The sequence below is a fragment of the Coregonus lavaretus genome (genome assembly GCF_964263955.1).
Source record: "Coregonus lavaretus genome assembly, chromosome: 4".
In the NCBI taxonomy this organism is placed as follows: Eukaryota; Metazoa; Chordata; class Actinopteri; order Salmoniformes; family Salmonidae; genus Coregonus; species Coregonus lavaretus.
In genome coordinates, this window is record NC_139991.1 from 3,689,118 (window position 1) to 3,705,112 (window position 15,995).

General features: G+C 44.7%; 1 protein-coding gene across 1 annotated transcript in view; it reads right to left on the minus strand.

Moving 5' to 3' along the window:
* The window catches only part of LOC311128547 (immunoglobulin superfamily DCC subclass member 3-like), a gene marked incomplete at both ends in the record, with an annotated part of 82,357 nt that overhangs the window by 61,341 nt on the left and 5,021 nt on the right, over positions 1-15,995 (minus strand). Inside the window, one exon of the mRNA XM_084160735.1 lies at positions 7,729-8,034. Within this exon, the coding sequence (XP_084016861.1) occupies positions 7,729-8,034 (306 nt within the window). The remainder of the gene's footprint in view (positions 1-7,728; positions 8,035-15,995) is intronic.

The following is a 15,995-nucleotide window of genomic DNA, read 5'->3' on the forward strand; positions in this document are numbered from 1 at the left end:
GAAAGAAGCTGTCTGCACATAGCATTAAATCCTAGTACATCCAGTAATCAGAATGTGGAGCACATTCAGAGAGATCAGAGAGATCTGTGCTCGCCAGGTGTGGATACATGAGTAGATTAATTGTGTGATTCATTCATTGGATGTGAAATGTTGTTTGTAATACCAGCTGTAAACAAGACCTAATAATAGCCATCCCCCTCAGCAGTGAATATTCTAATTGGCTCCAAAATTCTAATTCATCCTTTGTCTTTATCCTGTTCTCCTCACAAAATCCCCCTTCTGGTCAATGATTCTTATATACAAAGTCAGCAGGGTTAACCACACAATTAAAATAATAAAATGCAAATGTAGGCCAACTCTTTCAAAAGATAATAGACTCAAAGCTAATCAGATTGGAACAGGTAACATTGATTATAAAGCAATGCATAATGCATACAGGACTAACATTGTTCAAATAATAATTCCATTATTATACCTGCTATGGCATACTCCTCAGTTAAGGGGGGACAGATTTTCATTTCAACCCCCCCGGGTTTTACATCCATTCCACTCCACCCTCAGACCACTAATTCATAAATAATACTTAATGGAATAGCCATATCCTGGATTTTCTCTCATGTAATAGCGGGGAGCTGCTAAAATGGTAACTATGGGCTGACTTTTGAGAGAAAGACTCCCTAAGGAGGTTTTAAAAGGTTTCTTGTGTCTGGCACCGCCATTGCGTAGGGATGACTTTTTCCCGTGGCCTGCGAGACGCGAGGCCCTTTCCGTGACCACCTAGCCACCTCGGTCCCATTGAGCGGCGAAGCCGCATGGACACAACAGCACAGCAGTGAGCTGTCTCCTTCCTGGCCTGTGTTTCACACAGGGCAGGAATCTAAGCCCTCTGCCAGCCTTTGTCTGTCAGTGTGTAACTCGACGCAGCCCAGAAGAGCTTTCAGAAATGCTTAACTGTACAGTATCACAAAGGTATTGTTATGACTGCTCCGACGTCTCCCCACGACCTCTGGAGTGAGCGGATGCCTGCGCATTTCAGGTACTATACTGTAGGCAAGTGTGTGTGTCTGTGTGCAAACACAAAGGTTTTTTAAAAGAATACCGCACATTCAATTTACCTATTGTTCTCCAGTGTAAGGCACTGACATTTGACGTTTTATTCTTCCACAGAAACAGATGGGTTTGCCTATTGTTCTCCAGCACTGTACAGCAATGGAGCACTGGAGCACACCACATCATCATTAACAAACATATGAATGTACAGAGTTCAATACAAAGGATCTCCTATTAGTTGTTAAAGGCCAAAGGCTGTTGCTCAAGCTTCGAGACCACATCAATTACTGTAGCTACCTTACTTAAGACACGATCAATCCTCTTCTCTATGGTCACTTCACTGTTAAATTACAATCACCCATGTCTTGAGCGTCTCTTCTGTGGAACCAAAGCCTCATAAAGCAAGAAGACAAGACAATTTGAAAATAACAAGCGCCACATAGCATAAAACATTCACTTTGAGAATAACTCAGTGGAGGCTGCTGAGGGAAGGACAGCTCATAATAATGGCTGGAATGGAGTCAATGGAATGGCATCAAAAAACATGGTTTCCATGTGGTTGATACCACTCCATTGACTCCATACCAGCCATTATTATGAGCAGCCTCCACTGGAATAACTAAATCAAATCAAATCAAATTTTATTGGCCACATGCGCCGAATACAACAGGTGCAGACATTACAGTGAAATGCTTACTTACAGCCCTTAACCAACAGTGCATTTATTTTTAATAAAAAAGTTAAATAAAACAACAACAAAAAAGTGTTGAGAAAAAAAGAGCAGAAGTAAAATAAAATAACAGCAGGGAGGCTATATATACAGGGGGGTACCGGTGCAGAGTCAATGTGCGGGGGCACCGGCTAGTTGAGGTAGTTGAAGTAATATGTACATGTGGGTAGAGTTAAAGTGACTATGCATAATTACAGTAAGGGAAAAAAGTATTTGATCCCCTGCTGATTTTGTACGTCTGCCCACTGACAAAGAAATGATCAGTCTATAATTTTAATGGTATGTTTATTTGAACAGTGAGAGACAGAATAACAACAAAAAAATCCAGAAAAACGCATGTCAAAAATGTTATAAATTGATTTGCATTTTAATGAGGGAAATAAGTATTTGACCCCCTCTCAATCAGAAAGATTTCTAGCTCCCAGGTGTCTTTTATACAGGTAACGAGCTGAGATTAGGAGCACACTCTTAAAGGGGGTGCTCCTAATCTCAGCTTTTTACCTGTATAAAAGACACCTGTCCACAGATGCAATCAATCAATCAGATTCCGAACTCTCCACTATGGCCAAGACCAAAGAGCTCTCCAAGGATGTCAGGGACAAGATTGTAGACCTACACAAGGCTGGAATGGGCTACAAGACCATCGCCAAGCAGCTTGGTGAGAAGATGACAACAGTTGGTGCGATTATTCGCAAATGGAAGAAACACAAAAGAACTGTCAATCTCCCTGGGCCTGGGGCTCCATGCAAGATCTCACCTTGTGGAGTTGCAATGATCATGAGAACGGTGAGGAATCAGCCCAGAACTACACGGGAGGATCTTGTCAATGATCTCAAGGCAGCTGGGACCATAGTCACCAAGAAAACAATTGGTAACACACTACGCCGTGAAGGACTGAAATCCTGCAGCGCCTGCAAGGTCCCCCTGCTCAAGAAAGCACATATACATGCCCGTCTGAAGTTTGCCAATGAACATCTGAATGATTCAGAGGAGAACTGGGTGAAAGTGTTGTGGTCAGATGAGACCAAAATGGAGCTCTTTGGCATCAACTCAACTTGCCGTGTTTGGAGGAGGAGGAATGCTGCCTATGACCCCAAGAACACCATCCCCACCGTCAAACATGGAGGTGGAAACATTAAGCTTTGGGGGTGTTTTTCTGCTAAGGGGATAGGACAACTTCACCGCATCAAAGGGACGATGGACGGGGCCATGTACCGTCAAATCTTGGGTGAGAACCTCCTTCCCTCAGCCAGGGCATTGAAAATGGGTCGTGTATGGGTATTCCAGCATGACAATGACCCAAAACACACGGCCAAGGCAACAAAGAGTTGGCTCAAGAAGAAGCACATTAAGGTCCTGGAGTGACCTAGCCAGTCTCCAGACCTTAATCCCATAGAAAATCTGTGGAGGGAGCTGAAGGTTCGAGTTGCCAAACGTCAGCTCGAAACCTTAATCTGCAAGAGGAGTGGGACAAAATCTCTCCTGAGATGTGTGCAAACCTGGTGGCCAACTACAAGAAACGTCTGACCTCTGTGATTGCCAACAAGGGTTTTGCCACCAAGTACTAATTCATGTTTTGCAGAGGGGTCAAATACTTATTTCCCTCATTAAAATGCAAATCAATTTATAACATTTTTGACATGCGTTTTTCTGGATTTTGTTGTTGTTATTCTGTCTCTCACTGTTCAAATAAACCTACCATTAAAATTATAGACTGATCATTTATTTGTCAGTGGGCAAACGTACAAAATCAGCATGGGATCAAATACTTTTTTCCCTCACTGTAATTAACAGAGTAGCAGCAGCGTAAAAAGATGGGGTGGGGGGGGCAGTGCAAATAGTCCGGGTAGCCATGATTAGCTGTTCAGGAGTCTTATGGCTTGGGGGTAGAAGCTGTTGAGAAGTCTTTTGGACCTAGACTTGGCACTCCGGTACCGCTTGCCGTGCGGTAGCAGAGAGAACAGTCTATGACTAGGGTGGCTGGAGTCTTTGACAATTTTGAGGGCCTTCCTCTGACACCGCCTGGTATAGAGGTCCTGGATGGCAGGAAGCTTGGCCCCAGTGATGTACTGGGCCGTACGCACTACCCTCTGTAGTGCCTTGCGGTCGGAGGCCAAGCAGTTGCCATACCAGGCGGTGATGCAACCAGTCAGGATGCTCTCCATGGTGCAGCTGTAGAATTTTTTGAGGATCTGAGGACCCATGCCAAATCTTTTCAGTCTCCTGAGGGGGAATAGGCTTTGTCGTGCCCTCTTCACGACTGTCTTGGTGTGTTTGGACCATGATAGTTCGTTGGTGATGTGGACACCAAGGAACTTGAAGCTCTCAACCTGTTCCACTACTGCCCTGTCGATGAGAATGGGGGCGTGCTCTGTCCTCTTTTTTTTCCTGTAGTCCACAATCATCTCCTTTGTCTTGGTCACGTTGAGGGAGAGGTTGTTATCCTGCCACCACACGGCCAGGTCTCTGACCTCCTCCCTATAGGCTGTCTCATCGTTGTCGGTGATCAGGCCTACCACTGTTGTGTCGTCGGCAAACTTAATGATGGTGTCGTGCCTGGCCATGCAGTCATGGGTGAACAGGGAGTACAGGAGGGGACTGAGCACACACCCCTGAGGGGTCCCCGTGTTGAGGATCAGTGTGGCAGATGTGTTGTTACCTACCCTTACCACCTGGGGGCGGCCCGTCAGGAAGTCCAGGATCCAGTTGCAGAGGGAGGTGTTTAGTCCCAGGATCCTTAGCTTAGTGATGAGCTTAGAGGGCACTATGGTGTTGAATGCTGAGCTGTAGTCAATGAATAGCATTCCCACGTAGGTGTTCCTCTTGTTCAGGTGGGAAAGGGCAGTGTGGAGTGCAATAGAGATTGCATCATCTGTGGATCTGTTGGGGCGGTATGCAAATTGGAGTGGGTCTAGGTTTCCTGGGATAATGGTGTTGATGTGAATCATGACCAGCCTTTCAAAGCACTTCATGGCTACAGACGTCAGTGCTACGGGTCGGTAGTCATTTAGGCAGGTTATCTTAGAGTCCTTGGGCACGGGGACTATGGTGGTCTGCTTGAAACATGTTGGTATTACAGACTCAGTCAGGGACATGTTGAAAATGTCAGTGAATACACTTGCCAGTTGGTCAGCACATGCTCGGAGTACACGTCCTGGTAATCCGTCTGGCCCTGCGGCCTTGTTAATGTTGACCTGCTTAAAAGTCTTACTCACATCGGCTACGGAGAGCGTGATCACATAGTCATCCGGAACAGCTGGTGCTCTCATGCATGCTTCAGTGTTGCTTGCCTCGAAGTGAGCATAGAAGTGGTTTAGCTCGTCTGGAAGTCTTGTGTCACTGGGCAGCTCACAGCTGTGCTTCCCTTTGTAGTCTGTAATAGTTTTCAAGCCCTGCCACATCCGACGAGCGTCAGAGCCGGTGTAGTACGATTCAATCTTAGTCCTGTATTGACTCTTTGCCTGTTTGATGGTTCGTCGGAGGGTATAGCGGGATTTCTTATAAGCGTCTGGGTTAGAGTCCCGCTCCTTGAAAGCGGCAGCTCTACCCTATAGCTCAGTGCGGATGTTTCCTGTAATCCATGGCTTCTGGTTGGGGTATGTACGTACGGTCACTGTGGTGACGACATCATCGATGCACTTATTGATGAAGCCAGTGACTGATGTGGTGTTCTCCTCAATGCTATCTGAAGAATCCCGGAACATGTTCCAGTCTGTGTTAGCAAAACAGTCCTGTAGCTTAGCATCTGCGTCATCTGACCACTTTTTTATTAACCGAGTTACTGGTGCTTCCTGCTTTAGTTTTTGCTTATAAGCAGGAATCAGGAGGATAGAGTTATGGTCAGATTTGCCAAATGGAGGGCGAGGGAGAGCTTTGTATGCGTCTCTGTGTGTGGAGTAAAGGTGGTCTAGAGTTTTTTTTCCTCTGGTTGCACATTTAACATGCTGGTAGAAATTAGGTAGAACGGATTTAAGTTTCCCTGCATTAAAGTCCCCGGCCACTAGGAGTGCTGCCTCTGGATGAGCGTTTTCCTGTTGACTTATGGCCTTATACAGCTCATTCAGTGCAATCTTAATGCCAGCATTGGTTTGTGGTGGTAAATAGACAGCTATGAAAAATATAGATGAAAACTCTCTTGGTAAATAGTGTGGTCTACAGCTTATCATAAGATACTCTACCTCAGGCGAGCAAAACCTTGAGACTTCCTTAGTATTTGATTTTGTGCACCAGCTGTTTACAAATATACACAGACCGCCACCCCTTGTCTTACCGGAGTCAGCCGTTCTATCCTGCCGATGTAGCGTATAGCCCGCTAGCTGTATGTTGTCCATGTCGTCGTTCAGCCACGACTCGGTGAAACATAAGATATTACAGTTTTTAATGTCCCGTTGGTAGGATAACCGTAATCTTAGGTCATCCAATTTATTCTCCAATGATTGAAGATTGGCTAATAGGATTGATGGGAGCGGCAGTTAACTCGCTCGCCGTCAGATCCTTACAAGGCACCCCGACCTACGTCCATGATATCTCCGTCTCTTCCTCATGCGAATGACGGGCATTTGGGCCTTGTCGGGTAGGATATCCTTCGCAGCCGCCTCTTGAAGAAAAAATATTTGTCCAATACGAGGTGAGTAATCGCTGTCCTGATATCCAGAAGCTCTTTTTGGTTATAAGAGACGATGGCAGAAATATTATGTACAAAATAAATTACAAATAACGCGGAGAAACACACATAATAGAACAATTGGTTAGAGGGCTGTAAAACGGCAGCCATCTTCTCCGGCGCCATTATTATTAGAGCCTGTGTAAGCTATACCGTCTATGTATTTAAATGACCTTCACCACTATGTTGTCTTCCATTTCCAGTCAAGTCAAGCACAGCCTTGACAATGCAATATCTGTATGTTTACAGTGTAATCTACACATTCACTGTGCAGTGTACATAGCTACAGTATCAGAATGAGAAACGCAAGGCAGTCAGTGCTGTGCTGACTCTCTCCAAATAACAGCCACATGTCTGGTCAAACAGAGTAGAGGGCTAGAGGACAGGGGGATGGCTTTTTTTGATGGAGGGATACACAAATGGAGATGGAGATGGAGAGAGAGGGAGAGAAATGGAACGGGAGAGAAAAAAGAGAGAAAGAGAGGGAGAGAGAAGGATAGAGTTCAATAGGGACTGCTCTGAGAAACTGTCTCAACCAAACAGCCAAATTTCCTCTCCACTAAAGAGACAGATTATAAGTATGTTATCACTGGGCCATGGTTCCAATGCTTAGCACTTGATGTGAAACTCAAGTTAATTCCAAAAAGAGCTTTGTGGCTAGAGCGGAGTGAGAGGGCCATCAGCAACACTTTGAGATTACTGCAGGCATGACAACGCAGTGTGAAGGCTTGTTAATTGTAAATTCCAGAGAAGAGCACAGATGAAGTATGAAATATTACTAGGGACCTGCAACATTACACAAAGGGTGGGGTGGGGGGAATAAGGCTTCTTTGTCAAACCATCAAATCCATCTCCCTGGCTCCCAAGTCGCTTATATTGGGCTCATCCAAACATAATGTGGCTCCAATATTAAAGCTTGGTAAATACAGTAGCCTGCTGGTTACTCTGACCGTACAGCCACGTATCCAGCAGTGGTTGGCTACATGAGAGACATACTGTAGACATGGTTGACAAACCCAATGTCAGATTTCACCACCTTGCAACTATAGTGATGACAACATATTCTGCAGATTTAAACTTAAACCTACATATTATTGAGTTATTGTATTCATATTCATTGTATTAATCAAGTCATCCTTGCTAGCAATCAACAAATACCTCTCCTATTACCAATGTTGGTAATATGTTGGTAATTGCTAATTATGCTTTTTAATAACATTGTAATAACATGGTAATACCATGGCAGTAATAACCCCCATAGCAAGCTTATTAAGGGGACACTTACTGGCAGCCTGCACCCTGGCCCTGCGGCTCACCACCAGACCAAAGGAGTTCTGGCCCATGCACTCATAGTCCCCCTCATCAGTGGAACCGTCAGACTTGGTCCTCTGGAAGCATCCAATCAGCAGAGAGCCGTTGTGGAACATGGTGTAGTATTGGTCGTCCACCAGGAGGATTCCATTCCTCCTCCACTGTGTGGTGATTGGTGGGATGCCGTCCACCTGACAGTGCAGCATGAGGGGCTGCTCCTGCACCGCAATGATGTCACTAGGCTCCAGGGTGAAGGAGAGCTCTGCTCCCGATGTCCCACCTACACAAACAGCACAGAAATACACACGTTACACCTACACAGCTACACATAAAATACACACAGTGCCCATGAGCAAACAGCCTTAGCAAGCTAGGTTAGAGTTTAGTCTCAAGATAATTCATTCACACTCACTAGCACGAACATGCTTTCCAGCACAGTGACAATGAACTATCCACACCTACAAGCACATGATAATAGACGGCCATGTGAATGTAGAGGGAACAGACTGGTCAATCCTTTCTAAACACAAAGCAACCATGGAGTTGTTGTGGCAGATATTGATGTTTGATATAGAATAAAAAAGCACAATAATTGTATACTGTCTGATTACTGTGCATGCCACTGTCTGCCAGCTTCAAGTCCCATAATAAGCCACCTTGATGTGCTGCTAACAATCTGCCTACCTACTGCTTTTGAGACATGATGCACTCAATACCGTCTCGTTCTGCCATCGTAACAAACAGAACACATTGCTGGCTAGTGATGGAGGAAAAAATCGATACAGGTACATATCGGCAGTGTCGGAAAAAGCACTCAATTGTCATACTTGAGTAAAAGTAAAGATACCTTAATAGAAAATGGCTTAAGTAAAAGTGAAAGTCACCCAGTGAAATACTACTTTAGTAAAACTCGAAAAGTATTTGGTTTATACTTAAGTATCAAAAGTAAAATTATAAATAGTTTCAAATTCCTTATACTAAGTAAACCAGACGGCACAATTTTCTTATTTTTTTTTATTTGCGGATAGCCAGACATAATTTTCAAACAAAGCATTTGTGTTTAGTGAGTCCGCCAGATCAGAGGCAGTAGGGATGACCAGGGATGTTCTCTTGATAAGTGTGTGAATTGGACCATTTTCCTGTCCTGCTAAGCATTCAAAATGTAACGAGTACTTTTGGGTGTCAGAGAAAATGTACGGAGTAAAAAGTACATTATTTTCTTTAGGAATGCAGTGAAGTAAAAGTAAAAGTTTTCCCCCCCAAAAATAGTAAAGTACAGATACCCCCAAAAACGACTTAAGTAGTACTTTAAAGTATTTTTACTTAAGTACTTTACACCACTGCATATCAGGATATTATTTTTGTTGATATATCGTATCGTTTGACAATATCGTAATATTATTTTTATGCTAGTTGGCTGTACCTGCACCAAAACTCCAGTATTTTTCCTTCATAGCTTGTTCACAATCTTCTTATTAAATAGGTAGACTATTTGTTTTCAGCACTTTTATTTCCATGACTGATACAAACTTGTTTTCTCATGACTCTCTCTTGTCCCTCTTCAGCAGACATATTGTGAGCAATATGTTTGGAACATCGAATATCAATAAAATCACAGTATTGAATCACAATACATATAGAATCATGAGAATCGTGAGAATCGCAATACATATTGCATCGGCACCTAAGTATCGTGATAATATTGTATTGTGAGGTCCCTGGCAATTCCCTGCCTTATTGCTGGGTCACTTTGATGTTTCCTTACTCTGTAATCACCTGCAGGGTCAATCATCAACACCAAGAGCAAGGTGACAGCGATTATGTGATTGTCACTTTGAAATCTGCTTGTTCTGCCAGAGATAAAATGGAATTCAGCCGGTGTTTGTACACTCTAAAAATTAGGGGTTCTTCTAAGATCCTCAAAGTTCTTCCAAGAACCTTAGGGTTCTTGGCTCTGAAAATTGCCCCCAAAAGGTTCTTCCAAGAACCCCATAGGAGGTGGGGTTCATCGAGGAACCTTCTTAGTTGGTGGAACTTAACTTCCCAACTGAAACATTTGGATTTTAATTTGAAAGGACTGCAGGTGCAGGCACTTAACTGAAACATGTAAAGATCTCCTCAATTTAAGGTAAGGTTTGTCCCTTGTATGATCTAAATTGATACTGTTTTATGATGATACCATCTATCTTTTCATATTTGTGCAAATCTTTCTAAAATGGAAAATGGACACAGTTCAATGAATATCAATAAAAAAAGAGGTAAGAATATGTATGCTATAAGAATATGTTGAAGGCTAGCTGTATTGGGTGCAGATGAATGAACTGCTCACTTTTGTGTCTGTGTCTGCAGGTATACAGACGAGGAGGCATACAAAGGTATGTCAATTGGTATTGGAATGTTATGCAGATCAAATGTACCATCCTCCCCCCTTACCTCTTCAATGAAAATCCCATAGGCCTCTACATTATGGACAAGGTATGTGTATGTAAACCATTATCAAAAAAAAAAATGTCATTCACATTTATCACAAAAACCAAGGTATGAATACTGTTGGGTGCATGTTTTGTTAATCATCTGTATAAATACTATTTTTTGGATTCACAGACCCTCCCTACACCTCTGATGAATATAACAGGAAACCTGTTCGATCACCATGCACTTCAAAATCATTCTGGCTATGGATACGGAGAACATCAACACATTAACATTAACACGCCAGAGGATATACCCATTGGACCTGGGGCTCTGCTAAGAGTTTACCTCATATTTTGATTTTTTTATTCTGCTTTGCCACTAAAATCATAAACACTGACAACTAAAATATTGTGTTATTTTTATGTGTATTATTATTATTATAGTTCAAAAAATTAACCCCAAAAGGTTCTTCAAAAGGTTATTTGAGGATCCATTAAAAGGGGTTCTTTGAAGAAGGTACACAGTTTCAATTTGAAGAACCCCTAAAGGATCCTCCAGGAACCTTTACTTTTTAGAGTGTAGGCTGTTAAGGCCCTGAAGGCTGCTGGTACAGAGAGGCTGTTATAAACATTCATTCAGGTCAGCAACTCAAATGACTGCATTTTGAATGGCTTGAATACAGAATTGCTCAGATCAATAGCTGAATGCAACAGAGAAGGTTTCGAATTGTCTGCTTTTCAGAGACACAAGCATTGCCTTTTGTGGGCAGACAGAAAAAGAGGCTAAAGATTATGGCCAAGGTCGCTGGGGACTGTCTGTTGTCATCTTTTTATCTGCTGCACTCATTTCATCTTTGCCTTACAGCAACATAACTGGAAGACTCTGTCCTCTTCCCCTGACCTGGTGGCATTTGAGATCTGGTGAGAGGGAGAGAGACTGAGAGAGACAGAGAGCGAGAGAGAGAGAGAGAGAGAGAGAGAGAGAGAGATAGACAAAATTTTTTTTAAAGGTATCTGTGACCAACAGATGCATATCTGTATTCCCAGTCATGTGAAATCCATAGATTAGGGCCTAATGAATTTATTTCAATTGACTGATTTCCTCATATGAACTGTAACTCAGTGAAATTGTTGCATTTATATTTTTGTTCATTATATTTCCATCTAGTGTGAGTGAATATCTCTGTGTGTGGGCTGTGACAGAGAGCACAGGGCAGTGTAAATAAGGAAACTATCTTTGTGATTCTCATTTTTACATTTTAGTCATTTAGCAGACGCTCTTATCCAGAGCGATTTACAGTTAGTGCATACATTATTTTATCGAACCCACAACCCTGGCGTTGCAAACGCCATGCTCTACCAACTGAGCTACATCCCCTGCCGGCCATTCCCTCCCCTACCCTGGACGACGCTGGGCCAATTGTGCGCGCCACCCCATGGGTCTCCCGGTTGCAGCCGGCTACGACAAAGCCTGGATTCGAACCAGGATCTCTAGTGGCACAGCTAGCACTGCGATGCAGTGCCTTAGACCACTGCGCCACTATTCTCCTCACTCCTCTCCTTGATCAGCTCAGCCAGAGCCAGAGAGCAGGGTTCAATGATTACCTGGTCATGATAAAGTCTTACACAACAAGAACGGAGCAGACACACTCACACACACACACACACACACACACACACACACACACACACACACACACACACAATAATTCACACTGGTAAGCTCGCATTACGCACACACCCCCACTTACACACACATACTTCCCTTCTGTGACTTATTACAGAGGTACTGATTAATTCATTAATATCAATAGTTATGCTTGGCGATGATACCAGAGAGAAATCTTTAGTGTCTGTGGTTCCGAGAGGGAAAAGAAGGAGAGAGAACAATAAATAAAGGATGTAAACAGGCTGACCTGACTTGGTGCCATATAAGTAGAGCTCAGAGGACTCTCCTGCACCTCCTTGCTCTCAGTATCAGGTTTCAGCTGCTGAAGGACTAAGCACTAACAGTCCCTGCCTCGGACCCAGGAATCTGTCTAGACCCGGGGGGGAGGGAGTTTGAGCGGGAGGGACAGCACAGGGGTCAGCACAGAGGACCGGCGTCATCCCTCAAATTCCAGCCCAGGAATACTCCCCTTTAGGTGCAGACAAGGAATGCATTGACATGCTCTCCTTTTGAACCGTTTCCCTCCATCTCTCTCTGCGAAGTAAAGCTGCTACAAGACCAAAGAGACATCAGTGCTACCGCCTCTGAAAAACAAAGGGGTGGTGAAATATATAACCCCTTGCTAACTCCTTGCTGGCCGTGTTGCCTGCACAGAGCTCTCTGCTCTGAAGCCAGCGCAGTTAGCACAGCTACCAGTACATGAACAGCAAACAAAGAGCACACGGGTCCAGAGGCAATCAGTCACGCTTCATGTTATGGGCAAAACAACGATGGAAGCTAAAAAAAAACATCCATTATACACTAAAACGCTTCTGGACACGAATAATGCATTAGAGTATACAAAAGTGTTACATTATACATTTTCTTAGGAGGCTCTGTTTCTGACCTCTGGATATAGAAGGGCTTTTCATGCCCAGCTTTCATAACTGTCACAGGGCATTCATCGATGTTATCAAGCATCAGAAACCCAGATAAAAGCTCAATGCAAGTAGTGTTTCATCGCCCGTAGTAACATCAACAAGCTGAATCTGTGTTATTATCATGTCAGTGATTTCAAGAGCTTTATTAAGGTATTTCACAGAGATTAGATATTCTTAAATGTATTGCAGTGTGTCCTTTCAAGCTGAACAGGAAGCTGAGGGAATTCATTGGTTTTTAAATGAATAAAGCATGGAGAGAGAGCAGAGTCCTGCAGGTTTTCAAATGATAGCTTTGACTGATGGCTCATCAATGTCATCAGATAGACTCAGAGGTCTGTGGACTCTCACAAAGCACTGATGACTGCCAACAAGACATTCAAAATGAATGTCCACATGGAACATTCATGACTGGTTCCAACACTGTCTTTGTAATCAACATGTAGGAGAAGAGGAGAGACGTAATAACAGACGGTAAGAAGAGAGAGAGGGGAGAGAGCGAAACAGAGAGACGCACAGCATTGCCAGCACATGAGCACAGCAGAAGCAGGAAGGATGGCTGGCTGGCTGGCTGGCCATGTATGTGTTGTGTGCTGTGCTGCTGTGTGCTGTGCTGTGTGGAACAGGAGAAGAGAGGCCAGCACAGCTGTAGATGCCAGAGGTCAGAGCAGAGCCACACTGTCAAAGAGAGAGAGAAAGAGACACACACAGCTAGGCAGACCCCTCCTCTTAATGATCCCTTTAACAAGGGAAAGGACACCCTGGGGTTTAGGATTACCACCGTGGGAGAGCAGAAACCTGCCAGGCTGAGAGAGACAAGTGCTGGCTAAGTGTGGCTCGCGCTCGGGCTTACTACTTGCATTCAATGAAGCCCACCGTGCTACTGTACACTAGACTGGAGGGAGGGAGGCATCCACAGCCTCACAGCCAAACTGCTGCAGTTGGCTAAATAATAACCAAGCTCTTATCAACAACAGCCCCCATGTTTATCTTCCCTCTATTGGAGGATGGTTAGTAATCAAGCAATCAAAGCTGCATCACAGCACATTCTGTTGCGGTGCAAAAACACATAAAAAGCTTGGTTTAATCAATCACAGACAGTGAGCATCTTGAACACTGCAGAACAATGCATACTTAATGCTCCCATAATTTCCTCCTCAGTAAAAAGCACTCCTGGGTTATTTGTCCCTTGTCACATGAGGCACTTCAATTTCAGCAACCATTGCTGTTGTTGTCTAATCAGACCCATACAGTCACAGATCTGAATCAGATCATAACAATGCAATCAAGAGGCAGGTCTCAATTACAGATGCACAAAAAAACATAGACTTTTTAAAGACTCTAATCATCTCACACAATAACAGTACCTTGTGAGTGTAAACGTGGTAACCGTTTAAATAGCAATATTGTATCTGAATCCATCCATCTAGTCATCCCTCACACTGTTTAGATATCAGAAGCAGGACCTGTTCTTTGTCTCATCACGTTCTCCACTCTTTTATTTCACCTTCTCAGTGAAATAGCAAGGCTCTCTCACCCACCTCTTCCTCAGTTTCAATGCCAAGTCTACTCAACCCTGTAGGCTACCATCCATTGCCAACTCGTACATGACACAGGCAACATCTTGGAAGAATATGGAGTATGTCTAGATTCTGAAATAAAAACATTAATATTAATATCTCAAAAGTGCCATTTTTAAAGTTGTTCATTTTAAGACATTGTTTGGAACAATACATCAAATTTCCAGAGTGGGCTCTATGATAATTTTTTTGTTATGTTCAACTTTCAGCACCACCAACAAAGGGAACTCTCTCTGCTGGTGATTTGCTGAATGTACAATCCTAAAGGAGGGCTGTGATTGGTTAATTACCTATAATGTCAATTTCTCATATTATAATATGTCTTATTTTCAAAAGTACCAGAGCCCACTCTGGAAACTTGACGTGTTTGAAAAGTATATTGTTTCAAACAATGTGTCTAAAAATAAGCTACATCTGTCACACCCTGGCTCTGGGGACTCTTGTATGTTGAGCCAGGGTGTTAGTTTCTTTGTGTAGTGTCTATGTTTCGTTTTCTATGTTCAGTTTCTAGTTCATGTGTTTTCTAGGTTGGCCGGGGTGGTTCTCAATCAGAGGCAACAAGAATCAACTGTTGCTTGTTGTCTCTGATTGGGAACCATACTTAGGCAGCCTGTTGTGCACTTGTGTTTTGTGGGATCTTGTTCCGTGTTGGTTTGTGTTCATGACCGAGGACTTCACGTTTCGTTTTGTTGTTTTGTATTTTGTATCGTGTTGCTAGTACACTATTAAAGAGATGTACGCATATCACGCTGCGCCTTGGTCCGTTCATTATGACGATCGTGACAGAAGATCCCACCAATACAGGACCAAGCAGCGTGTCCAGGAGCAAACGCCGGAGGTAACGTTAGTGGATGTCCTCCTCGGTTGGGGGCAGATCACGGAGGAGGAGGCCGTCCGTTACCGGAGGGCGATGAAGGGGGAGACCCAGGCAGGAAGGAGAAGCGGCGCCAACCGGGCCGTCGTCGGACAGGCGAGAGGCACCCCCAAGAAATGTTTTGGGGGGGGCATATGGTATGGACGACGGGGCTGCTGGAGGCAGATAAAGGGCGAGTTTGTGGACGAGGAGAGAAGGCCACCAGGTTACAGGGGCCATTGGTCATTAGAGGGAAGGAAAGTGTAGAGGCACGGTGAGAGGTACTGAGGTGTGTTACCAGTCCGGTCCGGCCCGTTCCTGATCCCCGTACAAGGCCAGTGGTGTGTGTTCCCAGTGCAGTCCGGCCTGTTCCTGTCCCTCGCACCAAGCCTGTGATGCGCGTCGCCAGCCCAGCCCGGCCTGTTCCTGCCCCTCGCACCAAGCCTGTGGTGCGCGTCGCCAGCCCGGCCCGGCCTGTTCCTGCCCCTCGCACCAAGCCAATGGTGCGCGTCGCCAGCCCGGCCCGGCCTGTTCCTGCCCCTCGCACCAAGCCAATGGTGCGCGTCGCCAGCCCGGCCCGGCCTGTTCCTGCCCCTCACACCAAGCCAATGGTGCGCGTCGCCAGCCCGGCCCGGCCTGTTCCTGCCCCTCGTACCAAGCCAATGGTGCGCGTCGCCAGCCCGGCCCGGCCTGTTCCTGCCCCTCGCACCAAGCCAATGGTGCGCTTCGTCAGCCCGGTCCGGCCCGTCCCTGCTCCCCGCACCAAGCCAATGATGCGCGTTGTCAGCCCGGTCCGGCCCGTTCCTGC